At 42.9% G+C, this 21,033-nt stretch overlaps 1 protein-coding gene across 1 annotated transcript; it reads left to right on the forward strand.

Moving 5' to 3' along the window:
* The first annotated feature begins 914 nt into the window (after positions 1-914).
* pcsk7 (proprotein convertase subtilisin/kexin type 7) lies at positions 915-20,604 on the forward strand. The gene is given in 17 exon segments (XM_080052931.1): positions 915-948; positions 951-1,231; positions 5,273-5,515; positions 7,228-7,362; positions 8,042-8,207; positions 8,336-8,426; positions 8,667-8,721; positions 8,898-9,036; positions 9,150-9,250; positions 11,749-11,916; positions 12,878-12,982; positions 13,153-13,255; positions 17,024-17,180; positions 17,507-17,601; positions 17,741-17,849; positions 18,129-18,246; positions 19,203-20,604. Coding segments are annotated over 17 exon segments (2,379 nt in total). The 5' UTR covers positions 915-920; the 3' UTR covers positions 19,488-20,604.
* The last annotated feature ends 429 nt before the right edge of the window (positions 20,605-21,033 follow it).

Here is a 21,033-nt window from a genome sequence, read left to right on the forward strand (position 1 = left end):
CCACCGTCTAACGTTACCATGTCGTGTTTATTAGAAATCCAATATACTGTGGTGGTGAGAGATATGTAATAAGATAAAGTGGGCGTTGGATGTGATGCTGATACACCCTGGCAACATCTGCTCAACAGATTATTTCCACAAACTTTTGATATAGAAGTCCTGATTCACTATATTTTACACAAGAACATTTTGCTGTTTAAATAAATGGGGGATATGCCTTTAGTTATTCTCCAATCAATACGCTGTGTCAGAGTCTGGTTTGCATGAAGTCCAGGTGAAAAAGTGAACTGAAAGAGTTTCTATGTGCTGTAGTCAAAGCTGCCAACTGCCTCAGGGCCCCAGACTGTTTGCTTGTGAGTGACATACCATGGACCTATTATAAAAGGTACACCCACCCATTAACAGGTTATTCAAGCCTTATTCCACAGCTACTGCTGTTATATAATGGCTGCTGTAGCATTAACATTATACCTGGGGTCTACTTGCTTTACTGTGTGTATTCTCCACCTTTTTTATGCCAAAAGAAGGCTATTAAGTAGGAGAATAAAGTGATGTTTTAATGTTTCCCTTGAACTCAGAGGTATTTGTTTGTGTTCTAATTGTTACTTTCCTAGCCCGACAGTGCTAACTGACTAGCATTCACCTGTTAAAGCCTCTTCACACAGCAGTCAGTGCAGGAATCCTGGTGTTAGCCGCGGAGTGTTAAATCGAATACGCTCCAGCCACACAGCTCTCTGAACAAGCGTCCAGTTAGCGTGATGCTGTGAATTCAATACCCGGCCTCTGAATGCAGCACACAGATGGCAACCAACCAGCCGCTCATTCTCATATTGTCCACACTAACTGCTGCTGCTAACAAGACACTTCTTTTTCTCCCCGCCTGGGTTGTCTCACTCTCACATCTCCAGGTTGCTGTTCAGATGAGGAGGGCTCGCCAGGTTCACTCCCTCTGTCGCCCTCGGTTGCAATGGCAACGGCATATTTTCCCACATTCCTGCTCCTGCTTTTTCTCTCTTCCTCCGGTCTCTTTCTTCTGACCCTCCTGCCCGCCGTCACTCCATCCATTCCCTTCTCCTCCTCCTCATCTTCCTCTCCTCCGTCCCCTGCCTGGGCGTCTCACTCCTGTGGTCTGGGTCGCTCCTGGGCCGTGCGGATCCAAGCTGGACCACATCACCACCAGGGAGAAGATGAGGAACAGGGGCCGGTGCACCTGGATGTGATAGCCAACAGGGTACGGTACCTCTCTCATCAAAACCACAGAGACACATTTTTCAGTTCTCTGACATTTTTTCCAAATTAAACTGAACTGATTTACTTCTTACTGAATGCGAGACTCTATGATGTGTGGGACTGATACATTTGGTTTTGCCGTCTGTCTAATTACATATTTGAGGTTGTACAGATTGTTATAAACATCCTTTCTTCATTAACTCAGTATTCTTTCTCTAAGTATGATGCTCCCCACTTTAGTTATTCTTTTCAATAGCGGTTGTCTCCCACAACCCCATTTCCCTCCATAAGAATCATATCATTGGTTTATAGTTGCCTCAGTCAGGGGAAAAAAGGTTAAAGCTATAGTGTGTAACGTCTGTCGCCCCCATGGTAAATTCTGAGTAGTTACAACAACAAATTGGTGTATCTATGTGAGGTAAGCCTTCGGTGATTGCGTATGGACTTTATACTTAGACCCTAGACTATTTCATCAATACTTTCACCTCAATTATAAACAAGCATGCGCTCCTTAAAAAGCAAAGAGTCAAAAATAGATCAAACCCCTGGTTTACAAGTGAACTGTCTGATTTATTTTCCGAGAGAAATAAAGCATGGTCTCTAGCTAGACACTCTGGAGATAATACCAATTGGACTATTTTTAGACACCTTAGTTAGGAATAAGTGCACAGCCATGATTACGAAAGCCAAATCTGAATATTACCTTGAATTAATCTCAAACTGCTACTCTAACCCTGCACTATTTTGGAAAGCTGTGAACTATAATAAAAACAATTCTAGCACAGTTCCCACTCAGATCAAATTAAATGGTCACACTCTCAATGATCAAAAAGAGATTGGCTTAGCTTTTAATAAACATTTTGTAGCTGCTGGTCAACTCTTTCAGAATGGAGGATATACGCCATCTACCACCAGTAGTAGCGTACCCCCTGTCTCTCAAACTCCTATTTCCAGCCTTGATCTTCTTCCCACAAGTGTTGTTGTGCACTCCTCGCCATCAACCCCAAGAAGTACATGGGAGAGGACAATTTGGACCCGTTTTCAATCAAGCTCTCTACACATATAATATCAAAACAAATAACCCATATTTTTAATCTTTCGATCTCCTCTGGAATAGTTCCTAGAATTTGGAAAAAAGCTTGCGTAATTCCTTTACATAAAGGTGGTGACAAAAATAATCTTAATAACTACAAGCCAATTTCCAAACTCCCATGCCTGGCAAAAATTCTCGAATCACTTATTAATAATCAGTTAAAACATTTCTAACTAGTGCTTCCATTTTGAAACCATTTGAATCTGGTTTTAGGGCAGGCCACAGTACTCTCTGCTGTGACTTTGGTTGTAGACAACATTGTTACAGCATTACACAAGAAAAAGCACTGTGTAGCACTTTTTATTGATCTTTCAAAGGCCTTTGATACTGTTGACCACCATTTGCTTTTGCAGAGACTGCATGACATCTTTGATCAGTCTGCATGTAGCTGGTTTAGGGATTATCTCTCTGATAGACAGCAGGCAGTTAAACTGGGAAGATACCAATCTGAGTTTTTAACTGTTACAAATGGTGTCCCACAGGGCTCAATTTTAGGTCCAGTTCTTTTCACAATTTATATAAATAACATTGTTTCATCGCTAAAAAACTGTCACGCCCATCTATACACTGACGACACAGTACTGTATTGCATTTCCGATTCAGTGCACCAATCTATTCAGAACTTACAAAGCTCTTTTAACACCCTGCAGGACTGTCTAGTGGACATCAGGCTGGTTCTAAATACAGACAAAACCAAATATATGTTTCTCCAGAGCAAGAACTACAAATTTGAATGATTTTACAGTTTTTTACGATTGCTAAACCACAGTGGGCACAACTGGAGCGACATGTGCAAAACTCTAACTACAGTATGCAGAGCCCGGACCAAACTGTAGCTCGTTTTTCATTGCTTAAACACAATTTTCAAAACTCTACAAACCTATCTCATGGCTTAACCACAGCCTGCACAACACTGTGGATTTCCAGCACTTTTTTCAAATGCTAACACACTGCTGCCACAACTGTGAACCACACATTCAAAACAGAATGAATGCCTTTCAAACACTGCAGATTGCAATTTCAACTGAAACACTAAGATGTCTTGTTTTAGACTTGTTAGTGAACATATATACAGTATAAAGGGAAAGCTCAAAAATATATATTTTTTGGGAAATGGACCCAGGAAGACCGGTTGTTGGAGGTAGAAGAGTGGCAGTGAGAGTGTGGATGTGTGGAGGAAGAACTAGAAGACATAGAGCTGTAATTTCTGATGAAATACAGCAAGGGCAACACTGAAAACCCTGTTGTGAATCATGGAGAGAGGCAGGGTTGAGAGTGCAACCCAATCTGCAAAAATCTAAAGTTGCATCTGTAATACGAATTTTCCAGCAAACAAACAGCTTAGAGTTGCATCCTGACAGTAAATGACAACATTACAGGAATTGATTTCTGTATTACAATTATAGAATATTTACACAGATAAATACTACATTTGGAAATGTTTTCAATAAAATATACAAAATGTGTATCTATTGAAGCAAACTTCTGATTTTAATTTATTTTTGTTTTCCTAAAAAAACTGGTATGTTATAAAATAAACAATTTCATGTGAAATAATTTCACCCTTTCATTAAAGAAAATATTATGTATTTTGTGTGAAATAACTCAAATTATTCAAACTGTAAAGATTAAAAGTTTGTAATTTGTGTATTGGGGTTTGATGCTAGTGTTTGTACTCTGAGCAGGTTCTGAGTGACAGTGTGTGTTATCTCAATGAAGCTGGTTCATAGTGTTTGCTGCACTGAACCTGTTTTGCAGGTGAAGTGAACTGTTCAGCTCCAATGACTGTTGGCAGTGCAGACTGTAGTTAGAGTTTTGCACATTGAGCTACAGTTGTGCCCAGTTGTGCCCACTGTGGTTTAGCGATCGAAAAAAACTAATATTTTTACAAAGAATGGATTTTTAATTGAAAGAGTAACAGAGTACAAATATCTCGGCATCTGGTTAGATCATAAACTCACTTTTAATTTTCATATAAATAATCTTGTTTGTCGACTACGACAAAAAATTGTCTATTTTTATAGGAACAAAACCACCTTCCCTTTATTTAGTAGGAAAAGGATTATTGAGGCTGTTTACATGTCTGTCCTTGATTACGGTGATGTGGTTTACCGGCATGCATCTCATTCATGTCTTAAACTCCTAGACTCTGTTTTTCACTCTGCTTTAAGATTCATCACAGGAGATGTTTATGACACACACCATTGTGTTTTATATGAAAAGGTTGGGTGGTCCTCCCTTAAAGAGAGACGTGACGCGACGCACATTGGCACATTTTTATTTACAAAGCCTTGACCGGGAAGCTTCCTCGTTATTTAACAGAAATGCTGCAACTTTCAGATGGGCTTTATCAGACCCGCTCCACTGACATGCTTATGCTTTATGTCCCACAAGACCGGTCTGAGCTGGGAAAGACAGCTTTTAGCTTCAGTGCCCCTCACTCCTGGAACAATTTACAGCAACAAATTAAACTAAATACCTTCATATCCAATTTAAACAAACTATCTTAAATCTGCCAAACTCTACCTGTAACTGTTTTAATTAGGCTATATTGTACTTTCACCCATTTAATTTTATTAATTAATTGCTGCCACTCTTCACCACTGTGTAAATGTTTCAATTGTTTTTTCTCTTCACCTGTTGTTGTGGTGTATTTGATGTATTTGCATTGAATATTTTGTATGTATTTTTGTTTTTCCTTTGAATTTGTTTTGAACTCGACGTCATTGTAAAGGGTTGAGGATCACCCCTCAATTGGTCTCTCGAGGATAAATAAAAGTGAAATGAAATGAAATACCTTCTGCTGTAAGTCCAGGTTTTTTTAGCAGTAAATTCAACAACTGAAACATTGTTAGGCCCTTATATGAAAAAAGTTATGCACTATAGCTTTAATAGGTATTGTCCCAGCTTGATTATGCTTCTTATCTGTACTCTATCTCTCCATCCCAGGTAGCGGAGCAGGCCGGGCTGCAGAACCAGGGTCAGATAGGACAGCTGGAAGGCCACTACCTGCTATGTTCTGCCAAGCCTGGCTCTGGATCTGTGTTTGGTATCTGGAGCAAGAGGTTCCAGCCCGGAGACGTGCTGGCAGCACACCCTCATGTCCTGTGGTACTCCCAGGACAGAGTGCTCAGCCGCTCCAAGAGATCAATGGCCTTCAACGATCCCCGCTACCCTAAACAGTGGCACCTGGTGAGAACCTATAGTGTGTCTTGTTGTCACACTCTTGCTTACTCAATAGTTGTGAACTTTCCCATTAGTGCCTAAGCCTAGAGCCATCAGGACAGCAAAACCTCATATATTCATATCAAATGTGCTGTTGCCAGGTCCGTCAAGGTACTGGTTCTCTCCTTTTGAGTCCATGTTTTCTTTAGCCTTTGTTTGTTTATGTTTTGGTAAAATGGCGCCTTCTAACATACAGAATGAGCTATTATTAGAGGTTCATGTTTGCAGTTTACCCATGGATGTACATACAGCTGTAACTGCATTATTTTGGTACTAAAGGAGAACTTTAATCTGGGATAAAGTTCTTTTGACGCATCTTTTTTTCTTTGCAGGTTTGTGGACCTTTATTAGCAATGAACAGCAGTGATGACAATTCCCTTAAGGAGTTCATGTCCCTCTGAGATCTATCAATGCGTTTCATATTTGTGTGTTAGTATTTGACTAAGTTATCAATGGTAGAAGGTGTATATTTTTCTCACTCACCTTACTTAGTATCTTGTCCTCCCCTCTATCACTGCTGTCAAAACAGTGCTTCAAGGAATCACTAAATATTCTATAATAATCCTGTTTACATGATGAGAGTAGGTTGTCACATTTTGAGCGTGCTTTGCAAATAACGTGGGAGGATTTAATTATTTTGCAGCAGCCCGGAGCTGGCTGTGTATGATTTGAATCAAGGTAAATAGATACTGTGTGTGATGGTGGCACTTTTGAAGAAGCAGATAGAACACACAGACTTGTTCTGCTGCCTTGAATTGGCCGTATAAGTTTGGCTACAGAGTGAGACTTTAATACAGTATAAAAAGGCTGTGGAGGAACACGGATACTGAATAGCAACAACCATAAAAGGTGGAGCCGGCATTTCTGAGGAACACTTGTTGTCTAAATCGGTGAATATCTCCTCACTATCCGCTACCTGTCTGTACTATGTGTGTGCACTGAAAATAATCCAGTGGTAACACAAAGCCTAGGCCTGCGGTATGTAAATGGATATCTAAAGAAAAGTGGCTCAGACCGACCCACCTTAGCCAGCAACAATGCTATTGATATAGGCTAAGATATCTTGCTATGAAAATACAGGTAGCATGTGTTTTTAGTAGAGCTGTTTCAAGTGTGACAAGCCTGTCAATATTTAAATAAGTGTTGAAGCCAGCTACATATCAAAACCAACGTTTAAACCAATACTTGCTATCTACTGTGGGTACTGTACGGTTCTAAGCCCCTTTTTTTACTTACCAGTTTACAGAGCCTAGGCTGTGTAGTAATACCAGACCTTTTTCAGCACACACACAGTACAGGTAGCAGATCGTAAGGAGATATTCACTGATTTTGACAACAAGCTTTCTCCAGAATCACCAAACTCCACATTTTAATCTTGAGCTCTGCGCCATATTCAGTACTGCTTGGCTGGCATTTTGGTTTAAGATGTGTTTAAAGCTTAATGTTTCACAGTGTGTGTGTGTGTGTCCCTCGGGTACAAAAACATCAGCCAGCCAGCATACACTTTGTAGTGACGCTTAAGCTAGTCTTTGCACCGCTGCAAAAAGTAGAGGCCGGAGAATCCTGCACTTTTGGACACTTTCACTTTCACAGTATGCTCTCTTTGTATTACTTTATGTGTGAATATATTCTCTACTCGACATGACCTCATCCTCACCTGACTCTTCTTGTTCTTGCAGCACAATGACCTGAATAAGGGGATGGACATCAACGTGACAGGGGTGTGGGAGCGCAACATTACTGGCCGAGGAGTCACAGTGGTGGTGGTGGATGACGGGGTGGAGCACACACACAAGGACATCCAGCCCAACTATGTGAGTCTAACTATCCCTGGTTTCCATTCTATGATCAATGGCCTTAGGTGATTTCCTTTTACTTACCTACGAACTGTGTGTCTCATAGGGGTGTCCCTGTATAACACTTTTATTGATAGATCATGACTTATTTAGCCTGGTCCTACCAGACCATCGTACTTCATTTCATTTGAACATAAGGTCTGGAATCGCTCAATTGACAAACGTAAACTCACTTCTCACTTGAAGGCAGGTGTCTGGATCTGCCAACCATTTGCATAATGTTTGGTCGTGACGTATGTCATGCGCCAGCTTCTGACTACAACTGAAACTGGCACACGTCATTGTTTCTCAGCCACTCCCTCCGTTCGCTGATTGGACAGGTAAAAAATCTGCAGGAGAAAACCAGCAAATATACCGCAAACCCAGACTGACTACTGAAGGGAAATGAAAATTGAGCGGAAGTAGGTAGGCGGACGGTGCCAGGCTAGATTTATAAGAAGAAACCAAGAAATTCCATGTACAGTACAAACAGACATTCAGAACCCTCATATATCCTTGTTACATAAACACATGTTTGGACTATTCTGCTGTGGGATTGGAAGTCCAACCGGGGCTCTTTCGATCATCGACTATTGTTGTCACCCTGTGTGTCTCACCAAATGTACATTTTATAACAATTCCTTTCCAACCCTGTCAGAGCCCAGAGGGCAGCTATGACCTGAACTCCAACGACCCAGACCCCATGCCTCACCCAGACGTCCACAGTGACAACCACCACGGGACGCGCTGTGCCGGGGAGATCGCAGCCGTCCCCAACAACAGCTTCTGTGCCGTGGGGGTGGCCTACGGCAGCAAGGTGGCAGGTATGCACCAGACAAGTTCATTTTGGCACTTTTGATTAAAACATGGATGTCCCATTGTTTAGAAGGGCTCACACCGATCCTGGGTAAATGTGTGTGACATCAATGGCTTGTTGTTTTTCTGGTATCAGGTATCAGAGTGCTGGACGGCCCGCTGACAGACAGCCTGGAGGCCGTAGCCTTCAACAAGCACTACCAGGTCAACGACATCTACAGCTGCAGGTCAAAAAAACATGTCTCCTTCTGGTCCTATGTGGTAGTTCCATTAGGAAACTATAAACTGTAAAATATCACGTGTGTATGTGTCTCTTGCTTCCACAAGACTTTGACAGCCTTAGTTCTCTTAACATTCCAAGTCTGTATTTCCTGTGTAAATTAAGTGTGATATTTGGCAAGTAACAATGCCCTATTGTACTGTAAAGTTCTTGCTTGGATTGTGATTTGGAGTCTTGTCTCTTCCAGCTGGGGTCCAGATGATGACGGACACACTGTGGACGGACCCCATCCCCTGGGCAAGGTAAGAGGAAGGGACTGTGTATGTCCAGTAGAGGGCAGTACACTGTAACACATCAGTTACAGAGAAGGCATGAAGAACAACTGGCAGTACAGTTCTTTCAGTTGTTTGTTGTTTCTTGATTGTATAAAGTAAAACATTCCTTCTTTTTATCACAGCATACTCTTTTTCCTCCCCAGGCAGCGCTACAGCACGGCGTGATCGCTGGCAGACAAGGCTTTGGCAGCATCTTTGTGGTCGCCAGTGGCAACGGAGGTCAATACAAGGACAACTGCAACTATGACGGCTACGCCAACTCCATCTACACCATCACAGTCGGTAAGACACAGTCTCGTCCTGTGTGACTGTGTACATCTGTTAATCTACTTGTGTTTTGGGTGTGAACTTTGGGCCACAAATTATCCGTGTGTGTGTGTGTGTGTGTGTTGCAGGAGCGGTTGATGAGAAAGGCAGAATGCCCTTCTATGCTGAAGAGTGTGCGTCCATGCTGGCTGTCACTTTCAGCAGCGGGGAGAGCAGGCTGAGGAGCATTGTAGGTCTTACCAGAACACAGATACACACACACACACACACACACATGCACACGCACACACACACACACACGCACGCGTGTACACTCACAAATTAATGACTATGCCAGAGAATAGGTGAATAGTGGCAACAGGAAATAGGAAGTCAATGACAAGCTACCCTAAGCTGCAAAAAGACATGAATAGATGATGTCATCATCAAGTAGCATTGTGGAGTTGGTCCACTCACAACGAATCAGGACCATTCACACCTAACCTGTTTGGTTGGCTCAAGCTAAACTTTGTCAGTTGTTGTTTGGGATTTCTGGTATGAGAGCATCCACCCTGTGCAGACTTGACAACCATACTGACACCATACTCTGTGTTGCTCACCTTCCAGAGTGACCTGTAAATCCTATGAAAACTAATGTTAACTCTCTCTCTCTCTCTGGTGGGCTTTCTTATGCCGAAACAATATATCTACAATGTCACTGTTTGGAACCTCAAGTGGTTTCATAACTTAAAATGTAGCGATTGTGACAAACATTTGAAAGCTTGTGATAGAGCAGCTCAACATCAGGAGAAGGGGAGACTATTTCCATTAAAAACAATGACAGATGATGACAGGAGTAAAGGCCCATTCAAGCCACTGACCTCTATTTGCCGCTGTTTGAGGCCGTGGCCATGGCAACACAGTTTGGAGCAGGCATGTCATCGCCTGTGGGTGAAAAGCTTAACCCGGATTGGCTCTTTTCTGGAGAAGACTGATTGACCACCGACCGCAGTATACTCACAGGCCATGCGCTTACACAGGGCCCATTAATGTATTATCCTGAAGCAGCCATTTGGATCCAACCGTACACCGCTGCCTTCACAAATAAATTTGCATCAAAGTGTTCAGAGTCTGCTCAGCCAGGATGAGTCACACAATGGGAGACTCCATAATCAATTTCAGAAGATTCAACAAGAGTTTTGGAAATGTGACGGCAGCTTGGGCATCTTATGTTTCAAATGTTCCCACCAAACTTTTCTGTTGATTGACTGAGGTCATATTAAGTGACTGGTTCATCAATTGTTCTTGGGTACGTGAGCCATTAAGGAATAGCTGTGGCTAACCCATACATAATGCAGGAGATTTCAAGACTCTAGATGAAGTTATTTACCCAAATGCTGCTGAGGTAGCCTGATCCTACCAGACCATCGTACTTCATTTAATTTGTACAGAAGGTCTGGAATTGCTCAATTGACAAACGTTCCCTCACTTGAAGACGGGTGTCTGTTGAAGTTTAAAACTATTGGATCTGGCCAGTGCCACTCTGGATCTGCCCAACCAATCACATAACGTGTGGTTGTGTCGTATGTCATGCGCCGGCTTATGAGCCACTCCTTATGTTCGCTGATTGGACTGGCAGAAATCTGGCTGGATAGAACCCACTAATATACCGCACACCCAGACTGACTACTGAAGGGAAATGAAAATTGAGCGGAAGTAGGTAGGCGGGCGGTGCCAGGCTACTGCTGAGGTACATAACTTATATAATTTCCCCACCACATGAGTCAGCTGCTCTGAATGAAGATTTTCTATCCCTGTTGAGAAACACCCACTACATGTCATGCACAACGCTTACTTAATGGCTTTAAACCTTCTACACGGCTCCAGCAGCTGTTGGAAATGTCCCACATGTCGTCCGCATGTAAACACCCATTCCTCTGGCCCGTCTGTAAAACAGGCTGTCATGGGAGACGTATGCGATGTGTTTGCATTTTGTGTGCCTCCCTCGCATACGGGTGGATTTGACTGTCTGCCAGATGTCACATACACAGTGATGAGAGACAACGCTGTAAAACACTGTGTCATATTGCTCTTTTTACGCCTCATAAAGTTCATCTCTTCTACAGATCCTCCCCTTCCCAACTTCTTTACGTGTCCATTCTCTGTTTATATACATCTTTACATTCCTACTTCATTTTAATTGGTGCACTGTTGCTCTTTACCTCCTTTCATCTCTTTTTTTTTAAAGCTGATCCTCCCCGATGCTTTTAAACCCCTCTGTCATGCAGTCCATGTACTGTACACAAACATTGCTGAACTCTGGCCGTACTCTGCAGTAAATCTGTCGTTGTTGCCATGATGGCTCTATGACACTGGCGCCTGGGTGAAGTGCTCCTTGCTGCTAGCTTAGCTGCAGAACCTTTTTGGGTAGTTGATGTTGGATATGTGAAAAGGGTTGTGGATGCATACTGTACATATGTAAGAGTCAGTCTGTGTTTGGACTCCTACCAGAGCCATTACCACCCTTGGAACTGTTTGTACTGTACTTGAGTCCACATGCTTGTACCTCCCCCCCCTGCCTTACCTATCTCTCTTTCTCTTTCTCTTTCTCTTTCTCTTTCACTCACTCACTCACTCACTCACTCACTCACTCACTCACTCACTCACTCACTCACTCACTCACTCACTCACTCACTCACTCACTCACTCACTCACTCACTCACTCTCTCTATCTCTGTCTATCTGTAGGTGACGTCAGACTGGTCCATGCAGCAGGGGACTGGCTGTACTGAGGGCCACACAGGCACGTCTGCGGCGGCCCCCCTGGCTGCAGGCATGGTGGCCCTCATGCTGCAGGTGCGCCCCTGTCTCAGCTGGAGGGATGTCCAGCACATCATCACCTTTACTGCCACCAAGGTACAGTGGGCCTAATGGAAATACACCATCAGAGCATCAAGTATTACTGTATACAGGCCTATGGAAGTTGTTATTGGATATTATTAGTTGTAAAACCACACCGAACACAATAGACCATTTTTTTTTGTGGTGAAACTAAAGCCTAAATCATTTTTATGTGAAATTAAAATCTACTTTTACAGCTTGAGTTTTTACAGAGTAGGTTATACATATTTGCAAGTCACAGAATACATGTTTGTAGATAGTAAAATAAGTGTGAATCATGGTACACATTTATAATTAATAATGCCAGAATACAAACTTCCATACAGGCCTGTGTAGACTCTTGACTCACTAGGAGTCTTGTGTCAGAATTGTGCAGGAAAACATCCCTTCTGGCTACAGTACTTGTTCTCCGTTAAAGGTTCCCTGTGGAATCGTCTTGTAAACAAACAAAATAATGTTTACGTAGTGTTCCCCACCAAAATGCATTGTGTGTATCTCTAACAAACATGTTGACAGCATTTCCTTTGCCTTAACACATTTGCACTGCCAATGGGTTGACATGTTTAGATTCACGCACTGTTACTTTCATCTGTGCGTCATTCATGCCAACTTTGGGACGGACAAATAGCGCGGAGGCTTGCAGAAGGACTGTGTACTGCATCGCCCTCATGCTCACACATCTCATTGTGTGTTTGTACAATACAAATATATCTGTGCCCACTTATAAAAATCATCGGAGCTGTAGCCAGCAGTCAGTTTGCTTAGCTTAGCTCAAAGGCATGAGGACAGCTAGCCTGACCTCTGTCCACAGGTAACAAAATGTGCCTACCAGCACATCAACCTCATTAATGATCTGATGACCCCACATTAATGACAAGCCTCTTGGAAGGTTAATGCTGGTTGTCAGTTGTATTTGTTAGCCAACGTATAAAACCAAAAAATGACCGTGTCTGTGTGTGTGTATTTGTCTCAACAGTGTGACAACAGTGCCGACTGGTCGATGAATGGAGCGGGCTTCAACCACAGCCACCAGCACGGCTTCGGTCTGCTCAATGCCTGGAGACTGGTCAATGCTGCCAAGGTACTCACATGCATGTACACAAGTATGACTGCAAGTGCTAGTTATTTTCATGATTTAATTATTCTATTGATTATATTTTGGAAATAATTATTTAGGAAATAACTTTGTAATTCCCACCACAAGTTGGCGCCAGAGCCCATAGTTTTCTCTCCTCTCTCTGTCTCTCTCAGGTATGGGAGTCAGTGCCGTTTCTGGTGTCCTATCAGAGCTCAAAAATAAAGGAGGAAGTGTCCATTCCCACTTATAGTGACGTGCTGATCCGCCATTGGAACGGTAAGGCTGTCTGCACCTCTCTTACTCTGAATTGGACAAATGTTTGTCAAGTTTACACACTGCTCTAGGTAGCTGACTCCCTCCCTCCCTGCCTCCCTCCCTCCCTCCCTGCCTCGCTCCCTCCCTCCCTCCCTGCCTGCTCCTCAGTCAGCCTGCCTCTCCATATTAGGCAATGTTCTGGTGTTTGTGTGTTCCTGTGTCCACATTAAAATACTGGGTGAGATTTTTCCAGATTGCCTCCATTTCTTTTTTTTCTTCTTTTTTTTTTCAATCCGTCTCTGTATTCGCTCTTGTTTCCCTTTAACTTCTCAGCACTGTGATTCTCTCATATGTGATCCATGTCTCTCTCCCTTACTCTCTCTCTCTCTCATACGCTCAGAATGACCTCATTCCAGCGGAAAGTTTCCCTTCTCTCTCGTCTCTCTTCCTTTCCTCCTTCGATCTGTATCTTCCCCTCTTTCATGGCCTCATCGCAGTTAGGAGCAGGGCCAGAGGTGTGTGTGTGTGTGTGTGTGTGTGTGTGTGTGTGTGTGTGTGTGTGTGTGTGTGTGTGTGTGTGTGTGTGTGTGTGTGTGTGTGTGTGTGTGTGTGTGTGTGTGTGTGTGTGTGTGTGTGTGTGTGTGTGTGTGTGTGTGTGTGTGTGTGTGTGTGTGTGTGTGTGTGTGTGTGTGTGCGTGTGCGCTTGTAGGACAAAACAAGGAGTTGCTGACATTTTCAGAGCTGACTCACCCAGTGTTGGGAAAGAAATTGAATCAAATCCCTACCACTATAATAGACTATTTGTCATTTAATCATCTCTTCAATCAGTCTTGGTCAATTCTCTTGACAGGGCTTTGTTTATGTTTTTATCACTGACACAGTTGAGGTCTGCCTGTCACACTACTACTCACTCCACAGTGTTTGTTGCTGTAGTTTCTATGTGTTTTGGCTGCCTCATTGGCTAATGCGCTGCCCATTGCCTTGAGCATTTTTTTAAACTAGCTGGATTCCCATGTGAACCCAGCCGCCACAAATGTGTGTTTATGTGTTTATCGTCATGCGCGCAGTGGCCGGCTTTGACCTGATAATAACCAGTCCCATCCCAACGGTGCTGTCAATCTGCTTCAGTGGGTGCAATTGTTTACTGAAAAGAATGCAGCCGTTGCCCAAGTGTGTTTATGAGGGAAATACTGTACGTGTGTGTGCGGATGTCTCTGTGTGTGTGTACAAAATGGTCATGCCAATTTAGCCCTGAAGCTATTATGGGGTTATTCCGAATTGAAGCAAAGCAAAGGAGAAGGCCTGTGATTAAAGAGAAAAAGTTGGTTTGAAAAAATAAATGAAATACAGTTACATGGTCAGCATTCAGGAGGAATTTGTTCTGGAAAAGGGGGGGGGGGGAACACACACGAGAGGGGACAAAATGTACAGCTACAGTGAGCCCTGAATGTGTCCTCTCTCTTTGACAAAAAGATCTTTGTAAATTAGTTTTTCTTTCAATAGCAATATTTAGGGCTGTCAAGCGATTAAAAAAAATTATCTAATTAATTAATTACTTAATCTAAATTAATCGCATACTTATATGACACGTTTATACCTGTTTGTAAACAGCTGTATAGCCTACTACAGTTTGTTTCTGTCTCTCTCTCTCGTGCGCGCTCGCTCTCCGTCTCTCGTAACTTCTGTCTCCTCCCCTCAGCCAGCTTTATACATGAACTAGCGCCGAATTTTCTCAAAAAAACAAGCAGACAAAATAACGACTTTCCATCTCCCACAACAGACAGCGCTGCACTGCCACCATTTCGTAGCCTACTCATAGGCAAAAATATTGACACACACACGGGGCGGGTGCTAGACAGCTAGCAAACAAAATTGGAGGAAGATTGAGAGATAGGCCTACTGTTTTGAACCTAGCCTACATTGTTGCACCCACTAAATCAATAATGCACGGACACTGCGGAGAATTAAGTAAGATGTCTTCCTACCTTCATGCATCCCATAAACCGTCCATAGAGCCCTCGAGTCGGCCCCTTTCCCCTGCTTCTCTCTTTACCTTTCTCCCTTTAACCCACGCGCCCGGCCCGGCGAGCTACAGGTGCAGCTCCGCACCACTTTTGCACCGGGTCAAAGGGCATTATAGAAGTGTGATTAATCTGCGTTCATTTTTTTAATCGCTTAAATTTTTCTGTGATTAATTAATCGAAATTAACGCGTTGATTTGACAGCCCTAGTAATATTAGTAAAAACTTGGATACTCAATCCCCCCAAATAATAGCTCTGTGACACTTCCACATCATGTGTTTGTAGCTTCCCTGTGACAGAGCTTAAAATGAAAGAAATGTCGATATCGCTTTTTGTCAAAATCAGCATCAAAATCATACCTGTCCATACTGTGTGTGTGTGTGTGGCGCTATAAAAAAAATCTGGTGTTAATTCACAGCCTAGGCTCTGTAAACTGGTATGTAAACAGAGGGGCCCACCGTAGCTAGCAACATGCCCATAGGCTGTGTATAGCTCTGGATTTTTTTTTTCTCCCAGCACACACACAGTACGGACAGGTAGCGAATCAAGTGAGGAGATGTACACTGATTTAGTCAAAAAGTGATATTGACAACAAAGAACTGTCCATATTCTCTGACTCTGCCTTTTTAAATGAGCTAACTGCAGCCAACTAGCAAGCATCAGAGCTTTCCCTACTTGGTGTTTTTTTTATATTATTGCACAGCAGCATCAGTGTCAGAAAAGCATCTCCCACCAAATCCTTGTTTTCCCCTATATTTCTGGTCTGTATTTCCTCTCTTCCAAAGCCCATCTTTTCTCTTTCCTTTGCCCCTTCACACCATACTCTCTCCATCACTCCCCTGACTCTTTGTCTTCCCTTCTACACCTCTTTGTTTCCACTCCCCTGGTCCCCGCCGGGTGCCTTCCTGCCCTGGGGATGTGTGCAGCCCTACATGGTCAGTGAGCACCAGGGCTCGTAGTTAGTTAGTCAGAGAGCCCAGGAAATACCGGGAGAATACCAGACACTTCAGAGTGTGAGGGTGGGAGCGGCAAATAAAGAGGCATGACCATGAATTTATAGAGATTTCTTTTTTTATTCACCATTTTTTCCTAGTATGAAACTATTTCAGGCTCATCGTGATGTATTTCTCAGCTATCCCATGTATATCACATCATCACATTGATAATGTCCCATTAGTATCTTGACCAGCTACAATATGTTTACGCTTACAAATATTACTGCCAGTCTGACTACACTGCTTTTTAAAGTAGTCCAAATGCCTGTCATCATTACTAGGGCAAGCACTGTCATTCCTGCTGCTTATACAGTAACTTGGACGCTTCTCATCTCATAATGACAGAGAAAGTGTCATTTTCTTTGCAAAAATAAATGTTTTAATGGGTTAATCTATCCAATAATAATCACACTTTATATCAGACTCTCAAGTAGGACCATAGCTATAACAAATGACTTTTATGTTTCCAATCTTGGAGCTTGTCACATTGATTTAAATGGTCGTATGTTTGCGGACGTATTTAAAGAAATTCCTAATGATAAACAATTCAATCCATATCCGTCACACCACATGTTTCTTATCAGTAGTGATGATAGTGGTATGACTGTTAGACTTGTATCCAATTGCATTTGATATCATTTGAAGAAGTCTTGAACTCGCAGAACCCTGTAGAAAACCCTGTTAATCATAATCACACACACACACACACACACACACACACACACACACACACACACACACACACACTAAGCTGCTGTGTCCTCTCCCTCAGTCTCTGCTGCGGCCTTGAGACAGTCTGGAATGGAGACACTGGAGCATGTGGCTGTTACTGTGACGATAACCCACCCTTGCCGTGGCAACGTGGAGATTGTGTTGGTCTGCCCCAGTGGTATGACCTCAGTCATCGGGGCACGACGTGTTGTCGACAGGTAAACACACACACAAACACACACACACACACACACACAAGCATTGGTCACATTTTTAGAAGACTAAAATGTGGAAGTTTTATAAGAAAATGGAATATTTTTTATTCTTTCATTAATGTATTATACACTATCATTTTTTATTATTATTTTTTTTTAGAAGATTATCATTTTGTAGGAGAAAATTATCTATTATTATGGTTACCAACCGAAATCACCAGCAGTGTGTCCCACTAGATTGTGTTAGATCGTTGTGGTTAGATTTTTCAGTAATTAAGGGGTGAAAACTGAAACTCAGATGTTGCCATTTTGTGTTTTGTTGCACACAGGGACCCTGCAGGCTACCAGGACTGGACCTTCTCCACTGTGCGCTGCTGGGGAGAGAGAGCTGAAGGCCAGTACACCCTGAAGATATCTGACCACAGTAAGACACTACCCACACACTGACATTCAGACAAATACTTTGTGGGGTCAGAAATGGGAGTGGGAAAGACACAACACACAAATTTGTATGGTTTCTATTTATCCATGTTGTTTCCGTGTGTGCCTCTCTGCTCCTGTAGAAGACTCCGTGACAGACAGTCAGTGTGCCGCTGTGGGGGTGCTGAAGCATTGGGCCTTGACCCTGTATGGTTCTTCTATGACCTACACGGAGGTCAAGGACAGACAAAGGTAAAAGCTTGCAGGCTTTTCATGCTGCTGTATGGACAGTGTTGAGAGAACCTGTTAAGTTGAATGCTTGTGGTTTTATTGCTATTGTTATATACCTGTATTAACTTAAGTAGTGTTTTTTAAATTATATATATATAAACGTTTTTCTTTGATTCAAATACTTGTAAGCCAAATGTAGCGATAATGTTTGGGCTCCATGTTTTAACTGATATAAGCCAGCTTGGAACATGATTTGTGAAATTGTGCTCACTGACTGTGGCTGTGCACTGATTTTGACAGGCTGGTGGAGGAGGCTATGAGTGGCCAGTATCTGGACAGTGACTTCTCTCTGCCCTGCCCTCCAGGCCTGGATATCCCTCCAGAGATGGTCAGCCCCTTCACTTCCAATAGCCTCAAGGTAAACTGCACACAGCACACAGCCAAACACATGTTCCCTTCCCCATCTCTGTCACCATTTTCTCACCTACTCAGAGGATCTCAGGAAAATTAGCAGCTCTGTATTTGCTCTACTTAAAGTCAGATCCAAACCTCAGATGACTGTTAACTGTAACTATTTTATTTATAACATCAATGTAAACATAAATAATCAGATTTGTAGGAAGGGGTGTAACATGGAAGGCGGGGAGCTCTGCCTACAAAATCTCTGTGGAAAGCCAAGAATGTTGTTGATTTCCACATGTAGTTCGGTAATGCAGAGACATTAAAGTCCATTACACTCTGGATAAAAGGGGAAAACTGATCATCTCCTTTCAACTCAACCGGGAAGGAATGCTAATCACATTAAGCCCATTTGTACCATTTCCGCTTTCTGACTTGCATCAGTGATTAGATACTGTAGATAGATGGATTGACTCCTTAGTGGAAATGTGTCTATGGGTTCTACCAATGAACACAAGTAAACACGTTACACATAGAGGCACAATACAACATTAAAACATACAAATACATATCCGGGACAGAATATAGCAAATAGCAAGTAGCAGCAATATACTGGTACGTTAAAGGTGGAGGCAGTGATCCTGGAGAATGCTTGTTGTCAAAATCAGGGAATGATCCGCTACCCCTAAACGTACTGTGTGTGGGGTCTGTAAATGGGTACCACATAGGGTGGTATATGTCAACAAATGGGGTCCACCTTATAGACCCATGCTGTGTTCTAACACTGGATTTTTTTTCAGCGCTCACAGTAAGTACAGGGAGCGGATTGTGAAGAGATAATCACTGATTTCGACAAAGTGATTTCGACAACAAGTGTTCTCCCGAATTGCAGCTTTTAAATAAGTGGCGTAAGTGCTCTTTGCTGTTGTCATTAATCTCCTCTTTCTCTCTTCCATTGTCATTCCCCTGCTCCAGTTCCTGTTGTTGCTGGGCTGCTTTGCTCTCTTCTGGTCCTTCTACTACACCCTGGAGGTCACCCTGTCCAACGTGGACTTCAGAGGCCTGCTCTGCCTCAACAGGAGGCGGACAGGGCAGCGGGGCAGGAGGGGGCGCAGAGGCAGAGGAGTGGAGGAGGCCATGGGGGAAGAGGAGCAGGAGACAGGGGACAAAGAGAGCAGGGACTCAGGGGTGGAGCTGCGTGCAGTGCTGGACTCAGAGACCAAAGTGCCGCTTTTAAATGGAGAGCGGTTAGCAACATAGCACTGAGCCAACCTCACTGTCCCCAGCCCAATATACTGCTTCTGACTTCTGAGCCAGCCCTATGTGTGGTGGTGGTGGGGGAGGGAGGGTCACAGTGTGGGACTGCAGATGGAACTTTACAGAAGAGTGGACTATTTGTCCTTGTCTGCATTCCCCAAACATGTGGCCTTGTGTTAGTGCCGCGACAGAACGTGTGTGTGTGTGTGTGTGTGTGTGTGTGTGTGTGTGTGTGTGTGTGTGTGTGTGTGTGTGTGTGTGTGTGTGTGTGTGTGTGTGTGTGTGTGTGTGTGTGTGTGTGTGTGTGTGTGTGTGTGTGTGTGTGTGTGTGTGTGTGTGTGTGTGTCTGTGTGTCTGTGTGTTCTGGTACACTTGCCTCAACTTACAGATGTCCTCCATAAGGAAAGAAAAAATCCTCCAACGTGAGGATATTTTGTCTGTACTGAGATACATTTCCCATCAGGATTAAGTTTGAGTTAGGGTGATGATCAGGCATGAACTGCAGAGGGACCTTTTGTTTGGGGTTTAATGTCCCACTTTTATTTCTCGATTGCATGTGTGAGAGTGTGAATTCTGGTTGTATGTATGCTAATGTATATGGACAGGAAGAACTGACTTTATAGATTGGAAGCATACATTCGGGACACCTGTGGGGTCATTTAACCAAGACAAAGAAAAAGCATCAAGTGCACTATAGAATTATCAAGTGTGTGTGTGTGCGTGTGATATGCAAGGTCTTCCTTGAAAAAGTGTCCTCAAATGTGACACAAGACAGTATGGATGTATTTTCTGAGGTGCTTTTTGACACATTTGATTTTTAAGTCCTGGGTTATTGTGTGTGGGGTTATCAACCAACTACTGATACAAACTTGAAGTGGGATTTTCAAGTGTGGGATTTCTATATGTATTTTTGTAAGAAGTGTAATGTATACACAATGTGTGCCTGCTGTACAGATGTAAACCAGCTGTGTTCAATGATTCATACAAAGTGTTTTTAAGAATGTAATAAAGAGTTCTAATTTTTTTATGTAGATGAGTGTCTGGGGTGAAGTTGGAAACTGTGTATTGCTGTGCAAGCCACAGGTGACCTGAAAGTTAATAAAAGACTGTAGACACATAATGTATGAGTGTTCATGTGGATTTTTTGCGTGTGTGTAGCAACAAAAAATCTAAGGTGGGTTAAATGGCAAACGCCTGCTATGAAAGTTTGTTAAAAAAAGCCCATATCAACACAGCTGTATTTCGGTACAGTGGCGCTTCAAGCTAAATGCTATTGTCAGCATGCTTACCAGAAAATTACTAATGACGATGCCAACATGACTTTTAGCATGGTGGTTTTCAGGCTGTAAGCTGGTATTGTTTAATAGGGATGCCATCTTAGTTTGGCCTATTAGCATATTATTTTTGCTAATTAGTGCCACCTCTAGGGTGTAATATCTACAAATTGGCATAAAGCTGTTGTTACCCATTGGTAGGCGACAGACATTTTCCAGAGTTGGAAAATAGGATCAACTGTTTCAAGCCTGTGCTAAAACTATAGTAACATTCC

This window comes from Ammodytes marinus (genome assembly GCF_949987685.1).
Source record: "Ammodytes marinus genome assembly, chromosome: 3".
In the NCBI taxonomy this organism is placed as follows: Eukaryota; Metazoa; Chordata; class Actinopteri; order Uranoscopiformes; family Ammodytidae; genus Ammodytes; species Ammodytes marinus.